This window comes from Rhinoderma darwinii, chromosome 1 (assembly GCF_050947455.1).
Source record: "Rhinoderma darwinii isolate aRhiDar2 chromosome 1, aRhiDar2.hap1, whole genome shotgun sequence".
NCBI classification, from domain to species: domain Eukaryota; kingdom Metazoa; phylum Chordata; class Amphibia; order Anura; family Rhinodermatidae; genus Rhinoderma; species Rhinoderma darwinii.
The window spans coordinates 631729576-631752191 of record NC_134687.1 but is presented as its reverse complement, the minus strand read 5'-3'; the positions used below and the strand labels follow the sequence as shown (position 1 = coordinate 631752191).

The 22616-nt window shown below is 46.0% G+C and overlaps 1 protein-coding gene and 1 pseudogene across 3 annotated transcripts in view; one reads left to right on the top strand and one right to left on the bottom strand.

Moving 5' to 3' along the window:
- Window positions 1-22616, bottom strand: part of LOC142656808 (uncharacterized) — a 609035-nt pseudogene that overhangs the window by 214635 nt on the left and 371784 nt on the right.
- The window catches only part of LOC142659209 (uncharacterized), a 49292-nt gene that overhangs the window by 13276 nt on the left and 13400 nt on the right, over window positions 1-22616 (top strand). For 2 of the 3 annotated variants that reach the window (XM_075835227.1, XM_075835142.1), the window contains exons 2-9: window positions 4718-4797; window positions 7828-7983; window positions 8458-8643; window positions 8728-8851; window positions 15933-16030; window positions 16192-16297; window positions 19992-20089; window positions 20255-20360. In XM_075835227.1, coding sequence (XP_075691342.1) covers window positions 4753-4797; window positions 7828-7983; window positions 8458-8643; window positions 8728-8851; window positions 15933-16030; window positions 16192-16297; window positions 19992-20089; window positions 20255-20360 — 919 coding nt within the window. In that variant the 5' untranslated portion in view covers window positions 4718-4752. The remainder of the gene's footprint in view (window positions 1-4717; window positions 4798-7827; window positions 7984-8457; window positions 8644-8727; window positions 8852-15932; window positions 16031-16191; window positions 16298-19991; window positions 20090-20254; window positions 20361-22616) is intronic. The other variant, XM_075835315.1, reaches the window with a different exon arrangement.

The following is a 22616-nucleotide window of genomic DNA, read 5'->3' as shown; positions in this document are numbered from 1 at the left end:
CGAACGTATTTTTTTCCTTCTGTAAATACTGGCGTAAATACGGGTCCTTGGTCACGCGTATTCGACCCGTATTTACGGGCACGTTTTCGCTGCAAAATTGCACTAATCGGCAGCCCTTCTCTCTTATCAGTGCAGGATAAAGGTAAGGGACAGCCCTTTCCGTAGTAAAAGTAAAAGAAATTCATACTTACCCGGCCGTTTTCTTGGTGACGCGTCCCCCTTTCGACATCCAGCCCGACCTCCCTGGATGACGCGGCAGTCCATGTGACCGCTGCACCCTGTGATTGGCTGCAGCGGTCACATGGGCTGAAACTTCATCCCAGGAGGCCGGACTGGAGGAAGAAGCAGGGAGTTCTGGGTAAGTATGAACGTCTTTATTTTATTTTTTTACAGGTTGATCTGTATTGTGATCGGTAGCCACTATCCAGGGTGCTGAAAGAGTTACTGCCGATCATTTAACTCTTTCAGCACCCTGGACAGTGACTATCCACTGACGTCGCCTAGCAACGCTCCCGTAATTACGGGTGCACACATGTAGTCACTCGTAATTATGGGAGCCGCATAGACTTCTATGGGCCTGCCCGTGCCGTAATTACGGCCTAAAATAGGACATGTTCTATATTTTTCAACAGCCCGGGCACCTTCCCGTAAGCATACGGGGAGGTACCCGTAGCCAATAGAAGTCTATGGGGCCGTGATTACGGGCGTTTTTACGTTCGTGTGCATGGGGCCTTAATCAATAAATTATAAGTACCCCAAAATGGTGCTATTAAAAAATACAACTTGTCTCACAATAATCAATATATAAATTAGTAAGAAGCATTTAATTTTTGGGGCTGGGCACAGTTTACAGCAGAAATGTCCCCCTGTAGTTTACCACACAGGTAGCTCCATATTATTGACCACACACAGAAGAACAAAGCCGAGCCATATATCCAATTTATATAAAAAGTAGAATTTATTTAACACATATGACAAACAATGTTTAAGGCCTGATTTACACGAGCGTGTGCGTTTTGCGCGTGCAAAAAACGCTGCGTTTTGCGCGCGCAAAAGGCATTTGACAGCTCCGTGTGTCATCCGTGTATGATGCGCGGCTGCGTGATTTTCACGCAGCCGCCATCATAGAGATGAGGTAGTCGACGCCCGTCACTGTCCAAGGTGCTGAAAGAGCTAACTGATCGGCAGTAACTCTTTCAGCACCCTCGACAGTGAATGCCGATCACAATATACACCAACCTGTGAATAAAAAAAGACGTTCAAACTTACCATGAACTGCCTGCTTCCTCCAGTCCGGTCTCCCGGCCGTTGCCTTGGTGACGCGTCCCTCTCTTGTCATCCGGCCCCACCTCCCAGGATGACGCGGCGGGCCATGAGACCGCTGCAGCCTGTGATTGGCTGCAGCCTGTGCTTGGCCTGTGATTGGCTGCAGCTGTCACTTGGCCTGAATTGTCATCCCGGGAGGTCGGACTGGAGGAAGGAGCCGGGACTTATCGGTAAGTCCGAACTTCTGTTTTTTTTTACACGTATATGTATATTGTGATCGAAAGTCACTGTCCATGGTGCTGAACCAGTTTAAGTCTTTGAGCACCGTGGGCAGTGACTGTCTCCTGACGTCGCGTACCCGAACATTTTTTGCCGGGTTCGGTCAAAACGAGTTCGGCCGAACCCGGTGAAGTTCGGTGCGCTCATCTCTAATTTGACACTCCGTTTGGATGTTTGTAACCAGAAAAGCACGTGGTGCTTTTCTGTTTACATTCATCCTTTTGACAGCTCTTGCGTGATTTTCGCGCATGCAACGCAGGACCGTCCGTGTGGCATGCGTTGTTTTCACGCACCCATTGAAGTCAATGGGTGCGTGTTGCGTGAAAAACGCAAGAATATAGAACATGTCGTGAGTTTTACGCAACGCACTCACGCAGCGCAAAATTCACGCATCGTCTAAACAGCCCCATAGACTATTATAGGTGCGTACGACACGCGTGAAAAGCACGCGCGTCGCACGCGCGTTTAATACGCTCGTGTAAATGAGGCCTAAAAATGTATAAGGACAAGACCCTAGTATAAACAGCGGAGCAATTATTGACACTTGCTGAATATTATCTATGGGTATAAGGGCTGTGTATATAATTGTATAAACTCTATATAGACCCAAAAGTGGAATTACCCTATTGTTCATCAAATGAACCCTGTAAGTATATTCAGTGGGTAGAAGACAAAAAGGGGGAAAGTGGAATAAAGTGACAGTGCCTCAAAATATCATTTGTATCCAGCAACCTTACCCATAGCAGCAAGGAAAAAGTAGTAGTCAGTGCTGGCTCCTTCACATGAACCCCAACGCGCGTTTCGGCCCTTAAATAGTGTGTGGGATGTCACAGATGTGACGAATAGCGGCGCATCCCTAATGGCGCCGCCGGAAACAAGGCCAGACCCACTTCTGGCTCCAGGCACTGCAGCGCTCATCCGGATTCCCGACGCGCACGGGAGTTCCGGACATGCGCAGTGCGCCCTTGGAGATGGAGAGGGCAAAGCGCCGCCGCCAGCAGCTGACACAGACATGCGTACTTTATCACATGGGAGATTCTAGAAGCGTAATTAGAAAGATTTATATCCTGTAATGTTATTATCTTTATGTATCAAAAAAAACTGTTGGGGACAAAAATGGCCATAACGAACAAGATGTCTATCAATATATATATACATATATATATATATATATATATATATATATATATATATATATAGGAAGTAATATTGTATAACTCTCAGATGACCATTGGGGACCTAATTGGACATAAAAAACCGGGGGGGCCTATCATTATGTATCAGAAATGATACAGCGTGTCTATAAGGTCTGTCTATAGAAAAAGCCCTGCATTGTATAGATGTGTTCTGTGATGAGGTGAAAATTAAGACGCAAATAAAAAGGAAAAAGATTGCGATTAAGGTGAAAATAAAAAGTGAGATAAAATAAAAACAAAAAAAAACAAAAAAACAAAAACAAATGAAAAGCAAACAAAATTATATATCAGTACGTACAACTATTATAAGTCTAAGTGACATCCAATAGACAACATTACATCAATTAAGGGGTAATTTATTAATCCAGTAAGGCTGAAACAAGCAGTGTGATAATGTCATCATAAAATGACAGAAACATATAACCTCACAAAGTGATGAGAATTAGGGTATGTTCACACGGCCTATTTACGGACGTAATTCGGGCGTTTTGGCCCCGAATTACGTCTGAAAATAGCGCCTCAATAGCGCTGACAAACATCTGCCCATTGAAAGCAATGGGCAGACGTTTGTCTGTTCACACGAGGCGTATATTTACGCGCCGCTGTCAAATGACGGCGCGTAACTAGACGCCCGCGTCAAAGAAGTGACCTGTCACTTCTTTGGCCGTAATTGGAGCCGCTATTCATTGACTCCAATGAATAGCAGCGCTAATTACGGCCGTAATTGACGCGGTGTTCAAGCGCCTGCACATGCCGGTACGGCTGAAATTACGGGGATGTTTTCAGGCTGAAACATACCCGTAATTTCAGCCGTTACGGACCCCCGCCGTGTGAACATACCCTTAGTGTAAAGTCACAGAATAAATAATTATTGCGTCATACTACTATTGCAGGGGGGCGTGCTAAAATGGCCAAACATATGTCATGACTAGTATAAGACAACAATTAATACAAAAAGTAAAATAAATATACCAAACAATGAGTAACTATTAAATCTTACAAAGAGAACGTGAAGCAGCACTCAAATAAAGTGAATTTATTCATCCAACATGGAACCACAACGTTTCACCTCCTCTATGAAGGCATTTTCAAGTGAAGAGTTTCATAGAGGAGGTGAAACGTTGTGGTTCCATGTTGCATGAATAAATTCACTTTATTTGAGTGCTGCTTCACGTTCTCTTTTTTGGATATCTAACACATAAGGAGAGGTCACACCTTTTATTTTTGAAGCTTTGCACCAGCCTAGTCAGGCATTTGTTCACAGTGCAGCTCCAATCCTCTGCTTTTTTTCTATTAAATCTTACAATGTGCGCTCAATTTTTTTATGTACGCTTTGAAAAGAAAAAAGAGAAATTAGGATAAGCAGCCCCTTGGCTTGATCTGGCAGAAATAGAACAGCGGGTCCTTATTTTCAGTCAGTACCATTCAATGAAGACCAGCAGGTCCACATTTTCGGACATTATCCATCGGTACAATATTCGACAATTGCTTTATATCTCGTATTCCAAATATCGAGCATAGGACAGATATGTGCATCGTACATAAACCTATTAAAAACATGCAATACAGAACATAATTAGTAGAGATTATAGGAATGGGACAAAACTAAGCTTTTCATTGAGACTTTGGGGTGTTGTTTATACCAGCATGACGATCTATTTACACTCTCTTTGTGCCAGAGTTCTCTTCACATTGCCCCCCTGATGCCACAATGTATTCTATCTATGCCATGTACTGATAATGTTCTAGGGTTACACTCGTGGTATAATTTAAAATGTCTGGGTAGGGTTTTAAGCGTTGTTAAATCCTCGATTTCACTTGCTCCTATAATGTCTCGTACATCCTCCCTTGTACGGATTCTCAGTTCTCTGGAAGTGAGTCCTATGTATATTTTAGGCAGAAAAATGGACAAGGAGGCAGCACTTCCAAAATGTAGAAAAACCTTTATTCACCCATGCAACGTTTCAATCCCTCAGGCTCTTTCTCAAGCAATCTTTGCTGACATCCAGGGATGATGGCACCGACTATGCTTCTGAGCCGCTGCCATCCATATTTGGTTAGTATACGACATTTTGCGGGAAGCACTGGCTTTCCATGAGATATACTTATGACAAATGTCGGGAAGGGGTTAAGGTTTAAAAGTCCTTCGGTATTAAGGAGTTAAGGAATTACTATGCATGCATTTCCCTGTTCTAAAAAATACCAAGACACAATTCTTTTACATAAGAGAATTGCAGGAACAGCTATTCCATAAACTATACTGATTATCAGGATTGTCCCTATTATAAGTGAGCGTGATCACACATAGCACCTAAGGGACAATCCTGATAATCAGTACAGTTTATGGGATAGCTGTGCCTGCAATTCTCTTATGTAAAATAATTGTGTCTTGGTAATTTTTAGATCAGGGAAATACATGCACAGTAATTCCTTATTACCTCTAAAAATAAAAAAAATCGAGATTCAAATTAAAAATAGTCTATAGGGTTGAAAAAAAATAAAAAATTTAGTTTTTTGGGCAAAATCGACCAGTCCTACATGCAGCATATGGAGCGGGCTCAGCCTGTAAACCCGCTCCATACGTCTCTCCCCGCACTATAACATGGTTACATAGTTGGTACAGTTGAAAAAAGACACATATCCATCAAGTTCAACCAAGGGATGAGAAAAGGGAAGGGAACAATTTCTACACATAGGAGCTAATATTTTTTTGTTCTAGGAAATTATCTAACCCTTTTTTGCAGCATCTACTACCCCTGCTGTGACCAGCTCCTGCGGTAGACTATTCCATAAATTCACAGTTCTCACGGTAAAGAAGCCTTGTCGCCTCTGCAGGTTGAACCTTTTTTTTCTCCAGACGGAGGGAGTGCCCCCTTGTTTTTTGAGGGGGTTTTACATTGAACAGGATTTTACCATATTTTTTGTATGTGCCAGTAATATATTTATATAAGTTAATCATGTCCCCCCTTAGTCGTCTTTTTTCAAGGCTAAATAGGTTTAATTATTTTAATCTTTCCTCATAACTTAGATTCTCCATGCCCCTAATTAGCTTCGTTGCTCTTCTTTGTATTTTTTCCAACTCCAGGGCATTCTTTCTATGAACTGGAGCCCAGTACTGATCTGCATATTCTGGATGAGCCCTCACTAAGGCTTTGTAAAGTGGTAATATTATATCCCTTAATTATTATAAATATATATATTATAAATTATTATAAATAATTTATACTTGTAACCTATAGGAATAAATTTTGCAATATATTTATACAAAGTGGATTTTAAGATTTCCCATTTATCATTTGTCCCATAATTTGACATTAATTCTTCCCAATTTATGTCCTGAATTGCAGCCCTCATCCTGGGGAAATTGGCCTTCTTAAAATTAAATGTTTTTGCCCTCCCAGCCTGTGTTTGTTTTTTACAGTATAGGTAAAATGTAACTATATTATGATCACTGTTACCGAGGTTTTCACGAACATTGACATTCCCAACGAGCTCTGTATTATTAGAAATGTCAAGATCCAACACAGCTTCACCTCTAGTCGGGTCTTCCACAAACTGGCCCATAAAATTTTCCTGCAACAGGTTGAGGAAATTTCTCCCCTTTGCAGTTGAAGCCGAACCATGACACCAATTAATATCCCGGTAATTAAAATCTCCCATTATCACTACAGTACCCCCCCTGTGCAGCCCGCTCCATCTGTTTATATATTTGACCTTCTATCTCTTCAGTCGTATTGGGGGTCTATAGATTACACCAAAAGTAATTTTTTCAATGTTTCCCTCCCTTAACATGACTGTTGGATTACTGGCGTCTTTCTTATTAGTATCTAGAAGGGGTTTATGTATTTGCACTATTAATGTTGTACATCTGACATATTGAACCTGACATTGTAGAGAGCGAATGAGATAAATGACGTGATGTGTTATGATCTATATCTGTCTTACTAGTGTACACACCGTTATCTGTACAAGAGGAAGAACTATTTGTAGCTTTGTTATAATTCCAGGATCGGCTTTTTATGACCACGGTGAGAATAACCTTCAGTGGAGAGACAAGTATGACTCCGTATTTCACTCTCACAAACTCGGGGGGAGACGTTGCCCTCGTGTTGGGGTCTCTCTGGAATAACTCTTACAACATCCCGAATAATGTCATCCAGTCCTGACCGGAAATTGGAAGACACTTTACAATAATGTTTCTAAACTCCTTAAACTACATGCTGAGAGACGTTGTAAAATATCATCATTTATAAGTCCGGTCGTTATTTTTGGGGCGATTACAATTATTTATAGTTTAAGAAAATAATCGTAGTTCTCTCAGGTCTCCAGCCTTTGCAGCAGGGTATCAGGTCTTCTCTATGATATTTGAACAACTCATGAGCTGTAAATGTCGTGTACAGGAAGGGGTTAAATGAGTAAAATACAAGTTTATACTGAATCTTATCCCACAAAACAATGGGTCACTCTGCTCCGCTCCACCTGTGCTATAACATGATGATAAGATATCATACTGCATGTTCCCTTTATATATAATGTCACCTCAGCTGCTGTAGAACCTCAGTTAATTTTAAACACTGACTGCATAGTGTGCACCATGTTTTGTTAGATGTCAGCAATGTCTCCCAGTATCCGCCATGTGTCAGGTTGTCAGTAGTCAGGTCTTCATTGTCTTGGTCTGGGGAAATGTCTTAATCTTACTCTTCTAAGCTGCAAATTCTCAAGAGATTTGCCATAAATGTCTATGTGGGGGCCCCTCTATGTGGAGTCCCCCGACCCACCTGGTGAGGTAATGACTGCATCCAGATGGAGAGTGAATGGAGGGATGACCACACATGTGCACGGCTCTCTCCATTCACTTCTATAGGAGTTCCAGAAACAGCCGAGCACGGCCAGAGGTGGAGCCGCATCTATCAGACATTTCTGGCATATCCTGGGGAGAAATGTCAGTGTTGGGAATACCCCTTTTTTCCATGTGGTGACGGCTCTGCGAAGATGTTTCTCTCAATGCTCAATAAGTGAGGTTCTGTATTTCACACATGATGATGATGTCCCTGTATGATTTCAATCTTCTCCTTTCTTCATAAAGGCGTCTGCAGTACTAGAGCCTCCCAGTTTTCTCATCGTCTTCTTCACAATGTTCCTTCTCCTGAATGACCCACCAAGGATGGACAAGGACCGGAATGAGATGAGCAGAAGAATATTAAACTTCACCATGGAGATCATCTACCTGTTGAGCGGAGAGGTAAACTTTTCTATATTATAGAACAAGTCACACATAGGGAAGGGACAATACATAATAGGAAGAATCCAGTGTCCTGTATAACGGCCTCCAGATCTTCCAAGTGACGTCAAGAAGCCAACAGCAGAAAGACTGAAGATCAGCTACCAATATGGTCGGTTATGTGTCATGTCACCAATGCAGCAATAGTAATGTAGAGCAATGAGAATGACAAGTAGGAGGATCAGGATGACATCTATATAGAAACATAGAAGATGACGGCAGGAGGGGAGCACATGGTCCATCTAGTCGCCCCCAATATTATTTCCTTTTGAGTTTTGGCCTCGTTCTCTTTGCTCAATGTCTTTTTGTATGGGAGTTCTCCAGTATTACAGATGTGGGGTCACTAGAGCTCTATACAGCGGGGTCACAATGTCTCTCTTTCTACTGAGGGGGGAATACTGTGTTCAGTTCTCGAAGTGTCTCTCTCATACACAGGAGTACACAATAGTGAAGAAGACGTCGGGTGACTGTACGACTCCCATCATCCATGAGTCCGGAGGATGGAGCAGTAGTCAGAGCTCCATCACAGAGCCTCCCCCTCACTTCCGGATACATGAGAAGAACAATAAGAAGAAGATCTTGGAACTGATCTCCAAGATAACTGAGCTGCTGACTGGAGAGGTGACACTGCTGGGTATTCTGGGAAATTCTACAGTAACAGCACTAGAGGTGTCTGGGTAATGACTGTATCATTGTGTGTGTCAGGTTCCTATAAGGTGTCAGGATGTGACTGTCTATTTCTCCATGGAGGAGTGGGAGTATCTAGAAGGACACAAGGATCTGTACGAGGAGGTCATGATGGAAAACTACTGGCCGCACATATCACAAGGTAAGGTTGTCCATTACTGTGGGCACAGGCTGGTACTGGCGGCCATGTTGAAGCCTTAATACTTTCATGTTCAGGGCATATACATTTGTCCACCTGTTTGAATGCAGTGAAATTCTATATATACACATCGATCAGCCATAACATTAATACCACCTGCCTAGTATTGTATAGGTCCCTTTCATACCGCCAAAACAGCTCTGAGCCATTGAGATTTTGCAGTGTTTCAGGGTGCAATATCCTGCCTAACCCTTTCCCAACATACCCTTTATATAATTGGAGCTGTCTGAAGTTGGTTCCCGCAAACCGCAGTATGGTTACGTTGCAGTGATTGTTCGGGCTTAGAAGCTCAGCCCGCGCCATAACAAGCGGGTGTCATTTGTATGTTACATCTGACACTCATAGGGTGGGATCAGGGCTAGCTCCAATCCTGGCTGTTTAACCCCTTATATGTCATGATCAGTGGCGACTGTGGTATATAAGTGGTTTGTAGCCCATCGCTCCTTGTGATGTAATTGCGGGGAAGGGGGTGTCCTGCAAAATGCATCTTCGCTTACGCAAAAATAAAAAAGTTGTAGATCTTAGAATATGGTGACAATGAAAACTATATAAAGTTGGTATCGCTGTTATCGTACTGACTTGCAGAATAAAATTAACATGCCATTTACGGCGCACGGTGAACGCAGATAAAAAGAATAAAAAACAATTTCAGAATAGCTGTTTTTTGGTTACCTCTTCTTCTAAAAAAATGAAATAAAAAGTTGCATGCGTCCGGAAATGGTGCCAATAACATCTACAGCCCGTCCTGCAAAAAATAAGCCCTCATATGGCTACTATGAAAACATTTTATGGCTCTAATAAGGTAGAGATGAAAAAACATCCTGATGTGCAGGCCAGAGGGGAACATTCCTTCTGTTTCAGTGGTTATCAAAGCCCTAATATTTAGGAACCCAAGAAGTGGAAGGCCCAGTCACATCTGCTGGAAGCGAGGGCGTCCGTATTATACCAGGGCAACACTTTCCCAGAAGGTCCCAAAAAAGGTGCAGAGTGTATTCTAAAAGGGGGGATAAGACAGTGCAACCCTGACCTGTGTTTAGAGGATTACTGTCACGATTTGTGGGTATGTGGACGCACTGGGCTGTACCTCCGTAGCGGAATAGCACCTGGCCAAACAGTGTACCAAATCAATGCCTATAGAGTCCAAGCACAAGGGTACCTGTAGCAGTTCAGACAGTAGTAACGGCTAGGCTCAGATGGGACCTTGGCAGTAGACACCAGGAGTGACCGATGGCAAAACATGACTCCAACTTTCTAAGGCACCGGAACAACGGTAGCACGGCATACAGGATGCAGGTACAGGAACACTGGGAACAGGATAACACTAAGGGACCATTTGCAAGACTAACACGGGTAAACACAACGCTCAGGAAATGAGAAAAGGGCAGAGCCCTTTTTATAGTCCAGTGTGATCATGGGTTAATTAATGATTTTCATGTGTGCGCCCTGGCCCTTTAAGACCGGGCAGGAGCGTGGGGCACGAGCATGCGTGCGTACCCTATGGGACACAGCAGAACAGAGCGGAAGTGAAGTGAGCGCTGGCATCTCCTGGGGAGGAGATGCGGGCTAGCTTTCACTGCCATGGCTGCAGCCGTCGGGGGATGAGTAATCCCGACGATCCGTGGACGCTACGATTACTTCACAGCGTACCACACATCTATGGATTATTATTTACCCCATTGTCATACCACCTTATTATGCCCTGATGTATTCCGCACAGGTTACATATGCCCCCACATTATAAACTGAAACCTCAGTAATACCCCAAACAAAACTACCACCAAGCAAAATCTGCGCTCCAAGATCCAAATGGCGCTGCCTCCCTACTGAGCCTATGGGAGCCGTGCGGCCGTGGGAACGGCCCAAAATAGGACACGTTCCATATTTTCCATTAAAAAATTGGCCGTGTGAATACCCACATTTGGGGTCTATTGTTCCCACTGAGGCCTTGTCACGGCCTAACTGCTGAAGCCGGACTCTCATCTCCCTGCATGGACTATTCTATGGGGAACCAGTCACCAGCAATTTCACCACTAGACCCAAAGGACCCCCAGGTAGGGTATGAAATATCCTTATCTTTCCCTCTTTCAAGTTAAAAAAAAAATTGTCTCCAAAGTAATTTGCAAATTAGCTGAGAAGAGTCCCACACTGCCTGTTACCTGAGGAGGAGGAGGTGTCCCACACTGCCTGTTACCTAAGGAGGAGGAGGTGTCCCACACTGCCTGTTACCTGAGGAGGAGGAGGTGTCGCACACTGCCTGTTACCTGAGGAGGAGGAGGTGTCCCACACTGCCTGTTACCTGAGGAGGAGAAGGTGTCCCACACTGCCTGTTACCTGAGGAGGAGGAGGAGGTGTCCCACACTGCCTGTTACCTGAGGAGGAGGAGGAGGTGTCCCACACTGCCTGTTACCTGAGGAGGAGGAAGTGTCCCACACTGCCTGTTACCTGAGGAGGAGGAGGTGTCCCACACTGCCTGTTACCTGAGGAGGAGGAGGTGTCCCACACTGCCTGTTACCTGAGGAGGAGGAGGTGTCCCACACTGCCTGTTACCTGAGGAGGAGGAGGTGTCCCACACTGCCTGTTACCTGAGGAGGAGTTGGGCTAAGAGGCTGGAGGGGTCGCTTCATCCTCTAGGGGCACTATCTTTGGCTCTATAGAACCATGGTTGTGGTGTCGTTTTAAAGATAAATCTTCGCTCTGGAGCATCACAGCCCTAGGTGCTATAGAACTGGAGATACAAGCAGTTAAAGACATAGTTGGGGATGCGAGCTGCAGATACAGATCCCATTCCCAACTATGAAGATTTGAAGTGACCCCCTCCAGCCTCTCAGTCTGACTCCTCAGAGAACGGGCGGCGTGTGGCTCTTCTCCTCAGAGAACGGGCGGCGTGTGGCTCTTCTCCTCGGAGAACGGGCGGCGTGTGGCTCTTCTCCTCGGAGAACGGGCGGCGTGTGGCTCTTCTCCTCGGAGAACGGGCGGCGTGGGGCTCTTCTCCTCGGAGAACGGGCGGCGTGGGGCTCTTCTCCTCGGAGAACGGGCGGCGTGGGGCTCTTCTCGGAGAACGGGCGGCGTGGGGCTCTTCTCCTCGGAGAACGGGCGGCGTGGGGCTCTTCTCCTCGGAGAACGGGCGGCGTGGGGCTCTTCTCCTCGGAGAACGGGCGGTGTGGGGCTCTTCTCCTCGGAGAACGGGCGGCGTGGGGCTCTTCTCCTCGGAGAACGGGCGGCGTGGGGCTCTTCTCCTCGGAGAACGGGCGGCGTGGGGCTCTTCTCCTCGGAGAACGGGCGGCGTGGGGCTCTTCTCCTCAGAGAACGGGCGGCGTGGGGCTCTTCTCCTCAGAGAACGGGCGGCGTGGGGCTCTTCTCAGCTAATTTCAATATGACTTTGAAGGCAATGTTGTTTTTTTTTTGTTGTTTTTTTAAAAAAATAGCTAATTGGTAACAAAAAAAGAGCTAAAGTTTAGAAGTATATTTTATACCCTACCTGAGGGTGTTGTTGGTTTAGTTCGTGAAAATACTGCTGACAGGTTCTCCTATTAAATGTGTTGTTTTAGTGAGCAGATTTATCTAAACGGTGTAAAGCAAAAATTGTTTGTTGCCCATAACAACCAATTACAGCACAGCTTTCATTTTATCACAGCAGTTTAATTAAAGAAAAAATGAGCTCTAATTGGTTGCTTTGGGCATGACCACAACACCTAGAGATAGACAGCAACGTAATACAAGTGGATAATTCCAGCGTTATTCCTATTCAGTCAGCCCATGGATGTCATGTAACCGAATGCCAAAGGTCAATTATAACAGTACAAGGTGACAACAACGAACTGCAGGGGAAAGAAATGCTGAGCTTCAGTGTTTGTCTGATCATCATAATGAAATGTCACCAGAACAAATAGAAGCTGAATCTCAACGCACGTGTAATGTGAATATTGTAGAAGCACAAAACATGAGCCCCGAAAGAAGGGCACGTCTCCGCAATCGAAAGGCACAAAGACCACCCAGAAATAGACAGCAAGAACAACCTGAAGAAACAATTCAAAGGCGTGAAAACCCAGCTTGGGCGTAGAGCGGATTACGGTGCACCATTAGACTGGTATTGAGTTGTGCGGTCTATCGCTACCTGGAGGGCAGTGTGTGGATACAGTCAGTATAAATATATATGGGGAAACAAAAAATTAAAATAAATAACTATGAAGCAACACGCGGAAAGGGTCCAAGTCTCCTTCCCTGGGAGGATTATCATCCTGCAAAATGAAAGAATTGACCAACAAGAGTTTTCTAGAGCCAATTGTATTTCTTGTACATTTGGCATACAGGGGGTAGAGTGTTGACACACTGAGAACAGTGATGGCATACCCAGGGGACAGAGTGGTGGCATACAGGGGGTAGAGTGACACACAGGGGTTCGTGATGGCATACAGGCAACAGAGTGGTAGCATACCCAGGGATAGCAATGGCATACAGTGGACAGTGATGGAATACCTAGAGGACAGGGATGGCATACCCAGGGGACAGAGTGGTGGCATATAGGGGACAATAATGGCATCCAGTGGAGAATGCTCACATATAGGGGAGAGTGATGGCATACCCAGGGGACAGTGATGGCTTGCAGGGGACAGGATGGTGGCATACCCAGGGGACAGTAATTGCATACAGGTGTCCGTTGTATTTTTTCACACAACGAGCTTTATTGCTAGTTACATAAAGTGACACATGTCAGATTAGAAAAATAAGGCACTGTGATGAAGGTCAAAACTGGGCTCTAGCAGCCAGGGATTAAAGAGTGCACTGCCATTAGGGAATACATCTGTCATGAAGGGGTGTACTTAGTCTGCAACAATGTTTAGGTAGGTGGTATGTGTGATAGTAACGTCTTCATAAATGCCAAAGCCCAGCAGAACGTTGCCCAGAGCATCACACTGCCTCCACCGGCTTGTCTTCTAGCCATAGCTCATTCTGGTGCCATCTCTTCCCCAGGTAAGCGACACACACGCACCCAGCTGTCCACATGTAAAATGTGATTTATCAGACTGGGCCGCTTTCTTCTATGCTCCAGACCTGTAGCTCATGTGCTCATTGTAGGCACTTTCAGCAGTGGACGGATCAGCACGGGCACTCTGACCAGTATGCGGCTACATACTCAGTAAGCTGCGATGCTCTGCTTGTTCTGACACCTTTCATAGCCAGCAGTAACTTTTTCAGCAATTTGTGCTACAGTAGCTCTTCTGTAGGGTCTGACCAGACGGGCTAACCTTCACTCTCCACACACATCAGTAACCCTGTCGCTAGTTTAGCGGTTGTCCTTCCTCTGGAGTACTTTTGCGAGGTACAAACCACTAGCAGCCAGGGATTAAAGAGTGCACTGCCATTAGGGAATACATCTGTCATGAAGGGGTGTACTTAGTCTGCAACAATGTTTAGGTAGGTGGTATGTGTGATAGTAACGTCTTCATAAATGCCAAAGCCCAGCAGAACGTTGCCCAGAGCATCACACTGCCTCCACCGGCTTGTCTTCTAGCCATAGCTCATTCTGGTGCCATCTCTTCCCCAGGTAAGCGACACACACGCACCCAGCTGTCCACATGTAAAATGTGATTTATCAGACTGGGCCGCTTTCTTCTATGCTCCAGACCTGTAGCTCATGTGCTCATTGTAGGCACTTTCAGCAGTGGACGGATCAGCACGGGCACTCTGACCAGTATGCGGCTACATACTCAGTAAGCTGCGATGCTCTGCTTGTTCTGACACCTTTCATAGCCAGCAGTAACTTTTTCAGCAATTTGTGCTACAGTAGCTCTTCTGTAGGGTCTGACCAGACGGGCTAACCTTCACTCTCCACACACATCAGTAACCCTGTCGCTAGTTTAGCGGTTGTCCTTCCTCTGGAGTACTTTTGCGAGGTACAAACCACTGTATACCAGAAACACCACACAAGACCGGCTATTTTGGACACGCTCTGACCCAGTCGTCTAGTCATCACAATTTAGCTCTTGACGAAGTCACTTGAATCTTTACACTTGTCCATGTTTCCAACACTTCAAGAACTGACTGTTCACTTGCAGACTAATATCTCTCACCCCTGGTCAGGCGCCATTGTCACGACATCAATGTTATTCACTTCATGTCAGTGGTTTTAATGTCATGTCTGATCATTGTACATATTGAGGAGGACAGTGTGGGTCGTATCGTAGTTACCAGTAAATGTAAACATCTGGAGTACTTTTGCGAGGTACAAACCACTGTATACCAGAAACACCACACAAGACCGGCTATTTTGGACACGCTCTGACCCAGTCGTCTAGTCATCACAATTTAGCTCTTGACGAAGTCACTTGAATCTTTACACTTGTCCATGTTTCCAACACTTCAAGAACTGACTGTTCACTTGCAGACTAATATCTCTCACCCCTGGTCAGGCGCCATTGTCACGACATCAATGTTATTCACTTCATGTCAGTGGTTTTAATGTCATGTCTGATCATTGTACATATTGAGGAGGACAGTGTGGGTCGTATCGTAGTTTAGTTTTGTCATGGTCCCAACAAAACCTGTTACCAGTAAATGTAAACATATATCCCCCCCCCCCATTTGCCATAACGTGGGGTTATATAGACTTAGAGCTTTCGCCGACACCTTAGTGGTTCCCCATCCCTTGTGAAGAGAAAACTTGGAGTAATTGTTTCTCATCACTGTGGGTTCTCGCTCTTGAAAGTTAGAATTTCATAATAAGCAGGGGTATTATTCCAGCACATGCTAGGGCAATGCCCTGGGTATTTTTCTGGTTGTATCCGTCTCCTTAGGATGCGGATGCAATTGAATACCATGATGGAGCAGAGATCTGTCGGTGCCCCACCATTAACTCTGGTAGGCCCTATTACGACTGCGGCACTAGGACCTTGGCACGGGCTGAGGAGCACAATATTGTAACTTTGGCTCTGATAAATTAACCTAGACTTGAAGGTGAAGAGAGTAGTGTCTGATAGACAGATATACAGTAGTAGTGTATTCAGTCACTATGTGTTTCCTACAGATGGATCCAGCAGGAGAAATCCACCAGAGAGATGTCCCAGTCCTCTGTATTCCCAGGACTGTTCAGAGGAAAATCACAATATCCCATGGAATCATCAGGTAGATGAGCCCTATGCCAGATCTATAAAGGGGGGGTGTGGAAATTTTTGGTCCTGCGGTCATAGATGTGATCATAGATTTTGGTGGTTTCTTACGTTGATCTGTTAGATTCTTCGCACTATCTGCTGTATTGTATTGAATTGTTACATATGTGAAATCAGGGGGAAGATCTGACTAATATTAAAGTGGAGGAGGAAGAGTGGATGAGGGACGATCAACCGTGTCCGAGTGAAGTGGAGGAGGAAATTCCAGGAGGTGTTAACACAGGTATGTAATAATAAATTTAGAAAGTGATTTGGGAGGTTTCTTAAGGTGAGGTTCCTCCTTAGTTCTACATTACAGTAACACTTCAGACCATGTGTTATACATAGTGCAGGACCTGAGGGAGCTGTGACTGCACATAGAAGTTCTCTACAAGGTGTTCTATGAATCCAGTCATGCTCTAGACTCAGTATAACTTTTTTTTGGGGGCACCAGCTACTATTCACAGCTGCACTAACAGCCGGGATCTGAAAAAACTCAGTTTAACCACTTAAACACCGCAATCAATGCTTATAGGGGTAGGGGCTCGCTTTGACACTTCCAGTCTTGACACTAAGTTCACACTGGGCGGATACACTGCATAAAGGTACACCGCGTATCTGTCCTGGTGGCCCCAGGGAATTCCGGATTAAAAACTGCACCAAATGGTGGTGCAGTTTTATGCCCGGAATGTTCGCTGCGGAAAACTGCAGCATTAGCCGGTCTACTGACATGCCACCCTCCCGGGATGATGTTTTATCCCAGGAGTCCGCTGCAGCCTATGTTTGGCTGCAGCAGCGTTCACATGGGATGAAATGTCATCCCAGGATGCCGGCCCTCTGACCTCATCTAGGCCGACCTCCTCGGATGAAGTTTCATCCCATGTGACCGCTGTCATTGGCTGCAATGGTCACATGGGATGAAGCATCATACCAGGAGGCCAGCCTGCTGAATGTCAGGTAAGCATGAGGAGCGTTTTTTTTCGAAGTCGCTATTTTTGCAGCGTAATCGCGATTCTGCCACAAAAGTTACAACACTTGACTGTTGGTTGTGGGTTTTAGATCCCCTTTGAATTCAATGGTGAAAACCCGCAACAAATTACCGGCTATTCTGCAACCACAAGTTGGTTTCTTACAGCACATTTTTTGTGGCATCTTTTTTTTTTTTTTTTGCCCAAGAATGCTGTGGCCACATGTTACATAAAAGTCTATAGCGAAATATAATCCAACAAAATACAAAATCTTCCTATGGTATGGCGCTCTCTCCCTGTATGTGTAATATAACTGTCCGCCCGTCCCCTCACCCTCCAATTGTCTCTTTTGGTATCGTAACTAAGATCTCTTTTATAGTCTATGCAGAGGATCCCCCATTACCAGGGCTGGCCTTAGGGGTGTGCAACCTGTGCCACTGCGCTGGCTCCCTTCCCCTGCTTATTTCAGAAGCGCCCGGGCCCGGCGACTCAGCAGTCGCCTTTCTGCCCGGCTGCTTCACTCAGTGGCGTCACTGCCACTGTAGCAGCCATAGTGGCTGCTAGCGGCGACACCGGGCATGAGGGTGCCCGTGCCGGGCCCCCCCATGGGCGGAGGTACCGCTAGCTGCGGCTTCTACATCGGTAGAGAGGCCACTATAGCAGAGCAGGGAGGTATCTCCCTTCTCTGTTATCTACTAGCGCCAGTGTAGCTCTCTGAAGGAGCGGATTCCCCGTGTCGGCCGGGGATGCCGCTCCAGGACGGAGCACTTGCTGTCTCTGTCCATATATGGACAGTGATATCAGTGGCAACTCCTGAAGTGGAATCCCCGTCCACAACGTTGCCGACGCTGTGACCGGGGATTCCACTCCAGGAGAAGCCAGTGATGTCACTGTCCATAAATGCACACAAACGACAGAGGTTTCTCCTGGAGTGGAATCCCTGGTCACAATGTCGCAATGCTGTGGACGTGGATTCTGCTTCAGGAGATGCCCCTGATGTCACTGTCCATATATGGACAAAGACATCAAGCTGAGTGCTCCAGGAGCGGAATCCCCGGTCACAGGGAGATTCTGCTCCTTTAGGGAGCTGCAGCGGCGCTATTTACAGGAAGGGGGATGCTATCTACAAGGGGCTGGGGACTGTGTGGCACTACCTACAAGGGGGCTGTGTGGCACTACCTACAAAGGGGCTGTGTGGCACTACCTACAAGGGGCTGTGTGGCACTACCTACAGGTGTAATCTGTGAGTGGCGGGCTGATGGTCTTCAAGTGGTTTCCACCTCTGACCTCTAATTGAAATTAATAGGAGGCTTAATATATCTGCGGTGCCCGTTTGGTGTTTTTTTTTTTTTTCTTGCATCTTTTGCATTTGCTTCAACGGCTTAAAATAATTTAAAAAAAAAAGGTCAAACAACGCTGTCAATACAACATTTTTTTTTTGCTTTACAAAAAACTCTGCATGAACATACCCTACCAGTGTAGTGCTTGTTTTTAGCCGTTTTCTGTCTTTCTCAAAACTATTTTTGGTAGGGGTGCCCTTAGGAAATGTTTTTTTTCCAGGGGTGCCTCGAGTCCGAAAAGGTTGGGAAACTCTGTACTAGGCTACAGGATCACGCCGGCCTACGCAAGGACCCCTTCGTGGAGCAGCTCACGTTGTCGTGGGAATGGTGCCTAGGCGAGTTAAATATATATATTTTTTCTTGTTTGGGGGCACGGTCTACAAGGGGGAGGTGGGGGGGCTGTATGGCATGATCCACAAAGGGGAGTGGGGGATTATGCCACTGTCTACAGGGAGGCTGTATGGCTCAATCTACAGGGGGCACTATCTACAAGGGGCTGTGTGTGTGTCAGCCAGGGAAGGGGGGCATTATACTGTGTGGGGGCCAGTAAGCGGACATTTATACTGTGTAGGGGTACAAGAGGGGGCAAAATACTGTGTGTGGCACTTAGGGGGTATAATACTGTGTGGGCACAATTAGAGGACAAAATACTGTGTCCTTGAAGGGGTTATAATATATAATTATTATTATTATTATACTGTATGGGGGCACTAAAGGGGCATTATACTGTGTGGGATCACTATATAGGCCGTTATACAGTGGGGGACATTATACTTTTTTTTTTTTTTTATAGGGCATTTTTTTTATGATGGGGGTGGGGTGCCGATAATTTCGCACGGGGTGACCATCTTTCCTAAGGCCGGCCCTGCTCGTTACGATACCCATACAATGTATGACACTTACAAGCCAGGAGCTCTGTAGATTACATTAAAGAGACTCTGTCACCAGATTTTAAGTGCCCTTCTCCTACATAAGTTGATTGGCGCTGTAATGTAGATCACAACAGTGGTTTGTATTTTGAAAAATGATAATTTTTGAGCAAGTTATGAGCAATTTTAGATTTATTCTAATTAGTTTCTCAATAGACAACTGGGCGTGTTTTTACTTTTTACCAACTGGACGTTGTGAAGAGAAGTGTATGACGCTGTATGATGTAATCATATATTCCCCCCCCCCCCCCATTTGCCATAACGTGGGGTTATATAGACTTAGAGCTTTCGCCGACACCTTAGTGGTTTCCCTTCCCTTGAGGAGAGAAAACTTGGAGTAATTGTTTCTCATCACTTTGGGTTCTCGCTCTTGTAAGTTAGAATTTCATAATAAGCAGGGGTATTATTCCAGCACATGCCAGGGCAATGCCCTAAGAATTTTTCTGGTTGTACCTATATCCTTAGGATGCGGATGCAATTGAATACCATGATGGAGCAGGGATCTGTCTGTGCCCCACCATTAACTCTGGTAGGCCCTATTATGACTGCGGCACTAGGACCTTGGCACAGGGGGTGAGGAGCACAATATTGTAACTTTGGCTCTGATAAATAAACCTAGACTTGAAGGTGAAGAGAGTAGTGTCTGATATATAGACAGATATACAGTAGTAGTGTATTCAGTCACTATGTGTTTCCTACAGATGGATCCAGCAGGAGAAATCCACCAGAGAGATGTCCCAGTCCTCTGTATTCCAAGGACTGTCCAGAGGAAAATCACAATGTCCCATGGAATCATCAGGTAGATGAAGCTGAGCCCTATACCAGATCTATAAAGGGTGGTGTGGAGATTTTTGGTCCTGCGGTCATAGATGTGGTCATAGATTTTGGTGGTTTCTTACATTGATCTGTAGTGCAAAGAATCTATCTGCTGTATTGTATTGAATTGTTACATATGTGAAATCAGGGGGAAGATCTGACTAATATTAAAGTGGAGGACGAAGAGTGGGTGAGGGGCGATCAACCGTGTCCGAGTGAAGTGGAGGAGGAAATTCCAGGAGGTGTTAACACAGGTATGTAATAATAGATTTAGAAAGTGATTTGGGAGGTTTCTTAAGGTGAGGTTCCTCCTTAGTTCTACATTACGGTAATACTTCAGACAATGTGTTATACATAGTGCAGTACCTGAGGGAGCTGTGACTGCACATAGAAGTTCTCTACAAGGTGTTCTATGAATCCGGTCATGCTGTAGGCTCAGTATAATTTTTTGGGGATGCACCAGCTACTATTCACAGCTGCACTAACAGCCGGGATCTGAAAAGACTCAGTTTAACCACTTAAACACAGCAATCAATGCTTATAGGGGCTCGCTTTGACACTTCCAGTCTTGACACTGTAACTTCACATTGTTCGGATACACTGCATAAAGGTACATCGCGTATCCGTCCTGGTAGCCACAGGGAATTTCTGGTGAAAAACTGCACCAAATGATGGTGCAGTTTTACTCACGGAATGTTCGCTGCGGAAAACTGCGGCATTAGCCGGTCTACTGGCATGCCGCCCTCCTGGGATGATGTTTTATCCCAGGAGTCCGCTGCAGCCTATGTTTGGCTGCAGTAGCGTTCACATGGGATGAAACGTCATCCCAGGATGCCGGCCCTCTGACGTCATCTAGGCTGGCCTCCTGGGATGAAGTTTCATCCCATGTGACCGCTGTCATTGGCTGCAATGGTCACATGGGATGAAACATCATACCAGGAGGCCAGCCTGCTAAATGTCAGGTGAGTATGAGGAGGTTTTTTTTTCGAAGTCGCTATTTTTGCAGCGTAATCGCGATTCTGCCACAAAAGTTACAACACTTGACTGTTGGTTGTGGGTTTTAGATCCCCTTTGAATTCAATGGTGAAAACCCGCAACAAATTACCGGCTATTCTGCAACCACAAGTGGTTTCTTACAGCACATTTTTTGTGGCATCATTTTTTTTTTTTTTTGCCTAAGAATGCTGTGGCCACATGTTACATAAAAGTCTATAGTGAAATATAATCCAACAAAATGCAAAATCTTCCTATGGTATGGCGCTCTATCCTTGTATGTGTAATATAACTGTCCGCCCGTCCCCTCACCCCCCATTTGTCTCTTTGGGTAACAGGGTCGGCCTTAGGAGTGTGCAACCTGTGCCATTGCACAGAGCGCATCACACCAGCAGGTGGAAGGGGGTGCAGCACTGGCTCCCTTCCCCTGCTTGTTTCAGAAGTGCCCGGGCCCGGCGACTCAGCAGTCGCCTTTCCGCATGGGTGCTTCACTCAGTGGCGTCACTGCCGCTGTAGCAGCCATAGCGGCTGCTAGCGGAGACATCGGGCATGAGGGTGCCCGTGCCGGGCCTCCCCATGGGCGAAGGCACCGCTAGCTGCGGCTTCTACATCGGTAGCGAGGCCACTATAGCAAAGTAGGGAGGTATCTCGTGTCGGCCGGGGATTCCGCTCCAGGACGGAGCGCTTGCTGTCTCTGTCCATATATGGACAGTGATATCAGGGGCAACTCCTGAAGTGGAATCCCTGTCCACAGCGTTGCTGACGCTGTGACCAGGGATGCCACTCCAGGAGAAGCCAGTGACGTCACTGTCCATAAATGCACACAAACGACGGGAGTTTCTCCTGGAGTGGAATCCCTGGTCACAGCGTCGGCAATGCTGTGGACGTGGATTCCGCTTCAGGAGATGCCCCTGATGTCACTGTCCATATATGGACAGAGACATCAAGCTGAGCGCTCTAGGAGCGGAATCCCCGGTCACAGGGGGATTCTGCTCCTTTAGGGAGCTGCAGTGGCGCTATTTACAGGAAGAGGGGTGCTATCTACAATGGGCTGTAGGCTGTGTGGCACTACCTTCATGGGGGCTGTGTAGCACTACCTACCAGGTTGCTGTGTGCCACTACCTACCAGGTTGCTGTGTGCCACTACCTACCAGGTTGCTGTGTGGCACTACTTACCAGGGGTCTGTGTGGCACTACCCACAGGGGGGCTGTGTGGCACTACCCACAGGGGGGCTGTGTGGAACTATCTACAGGGGGGCTGTGTGGAACTATCTACAGGGGGGCTGTGTGGAACTATCTACAGGGGGGCTGTGTGGCACTACCTACAAGGGGCTGTGTGGCACCACCTACAAGGCTGTTCGGTACTACCTACAGGGGGCTGTGTGGCACTATCTACAGGGGCTGTGTGGCACTACCTACAACGGACGGGGCTTTGTGGCACTGTCTACAGGTGGAATCTGTGAGTGTTGGGCTGATGGTCATTTTACTGTGAGTGGGGGGCTGATGGTCTTCAAGTT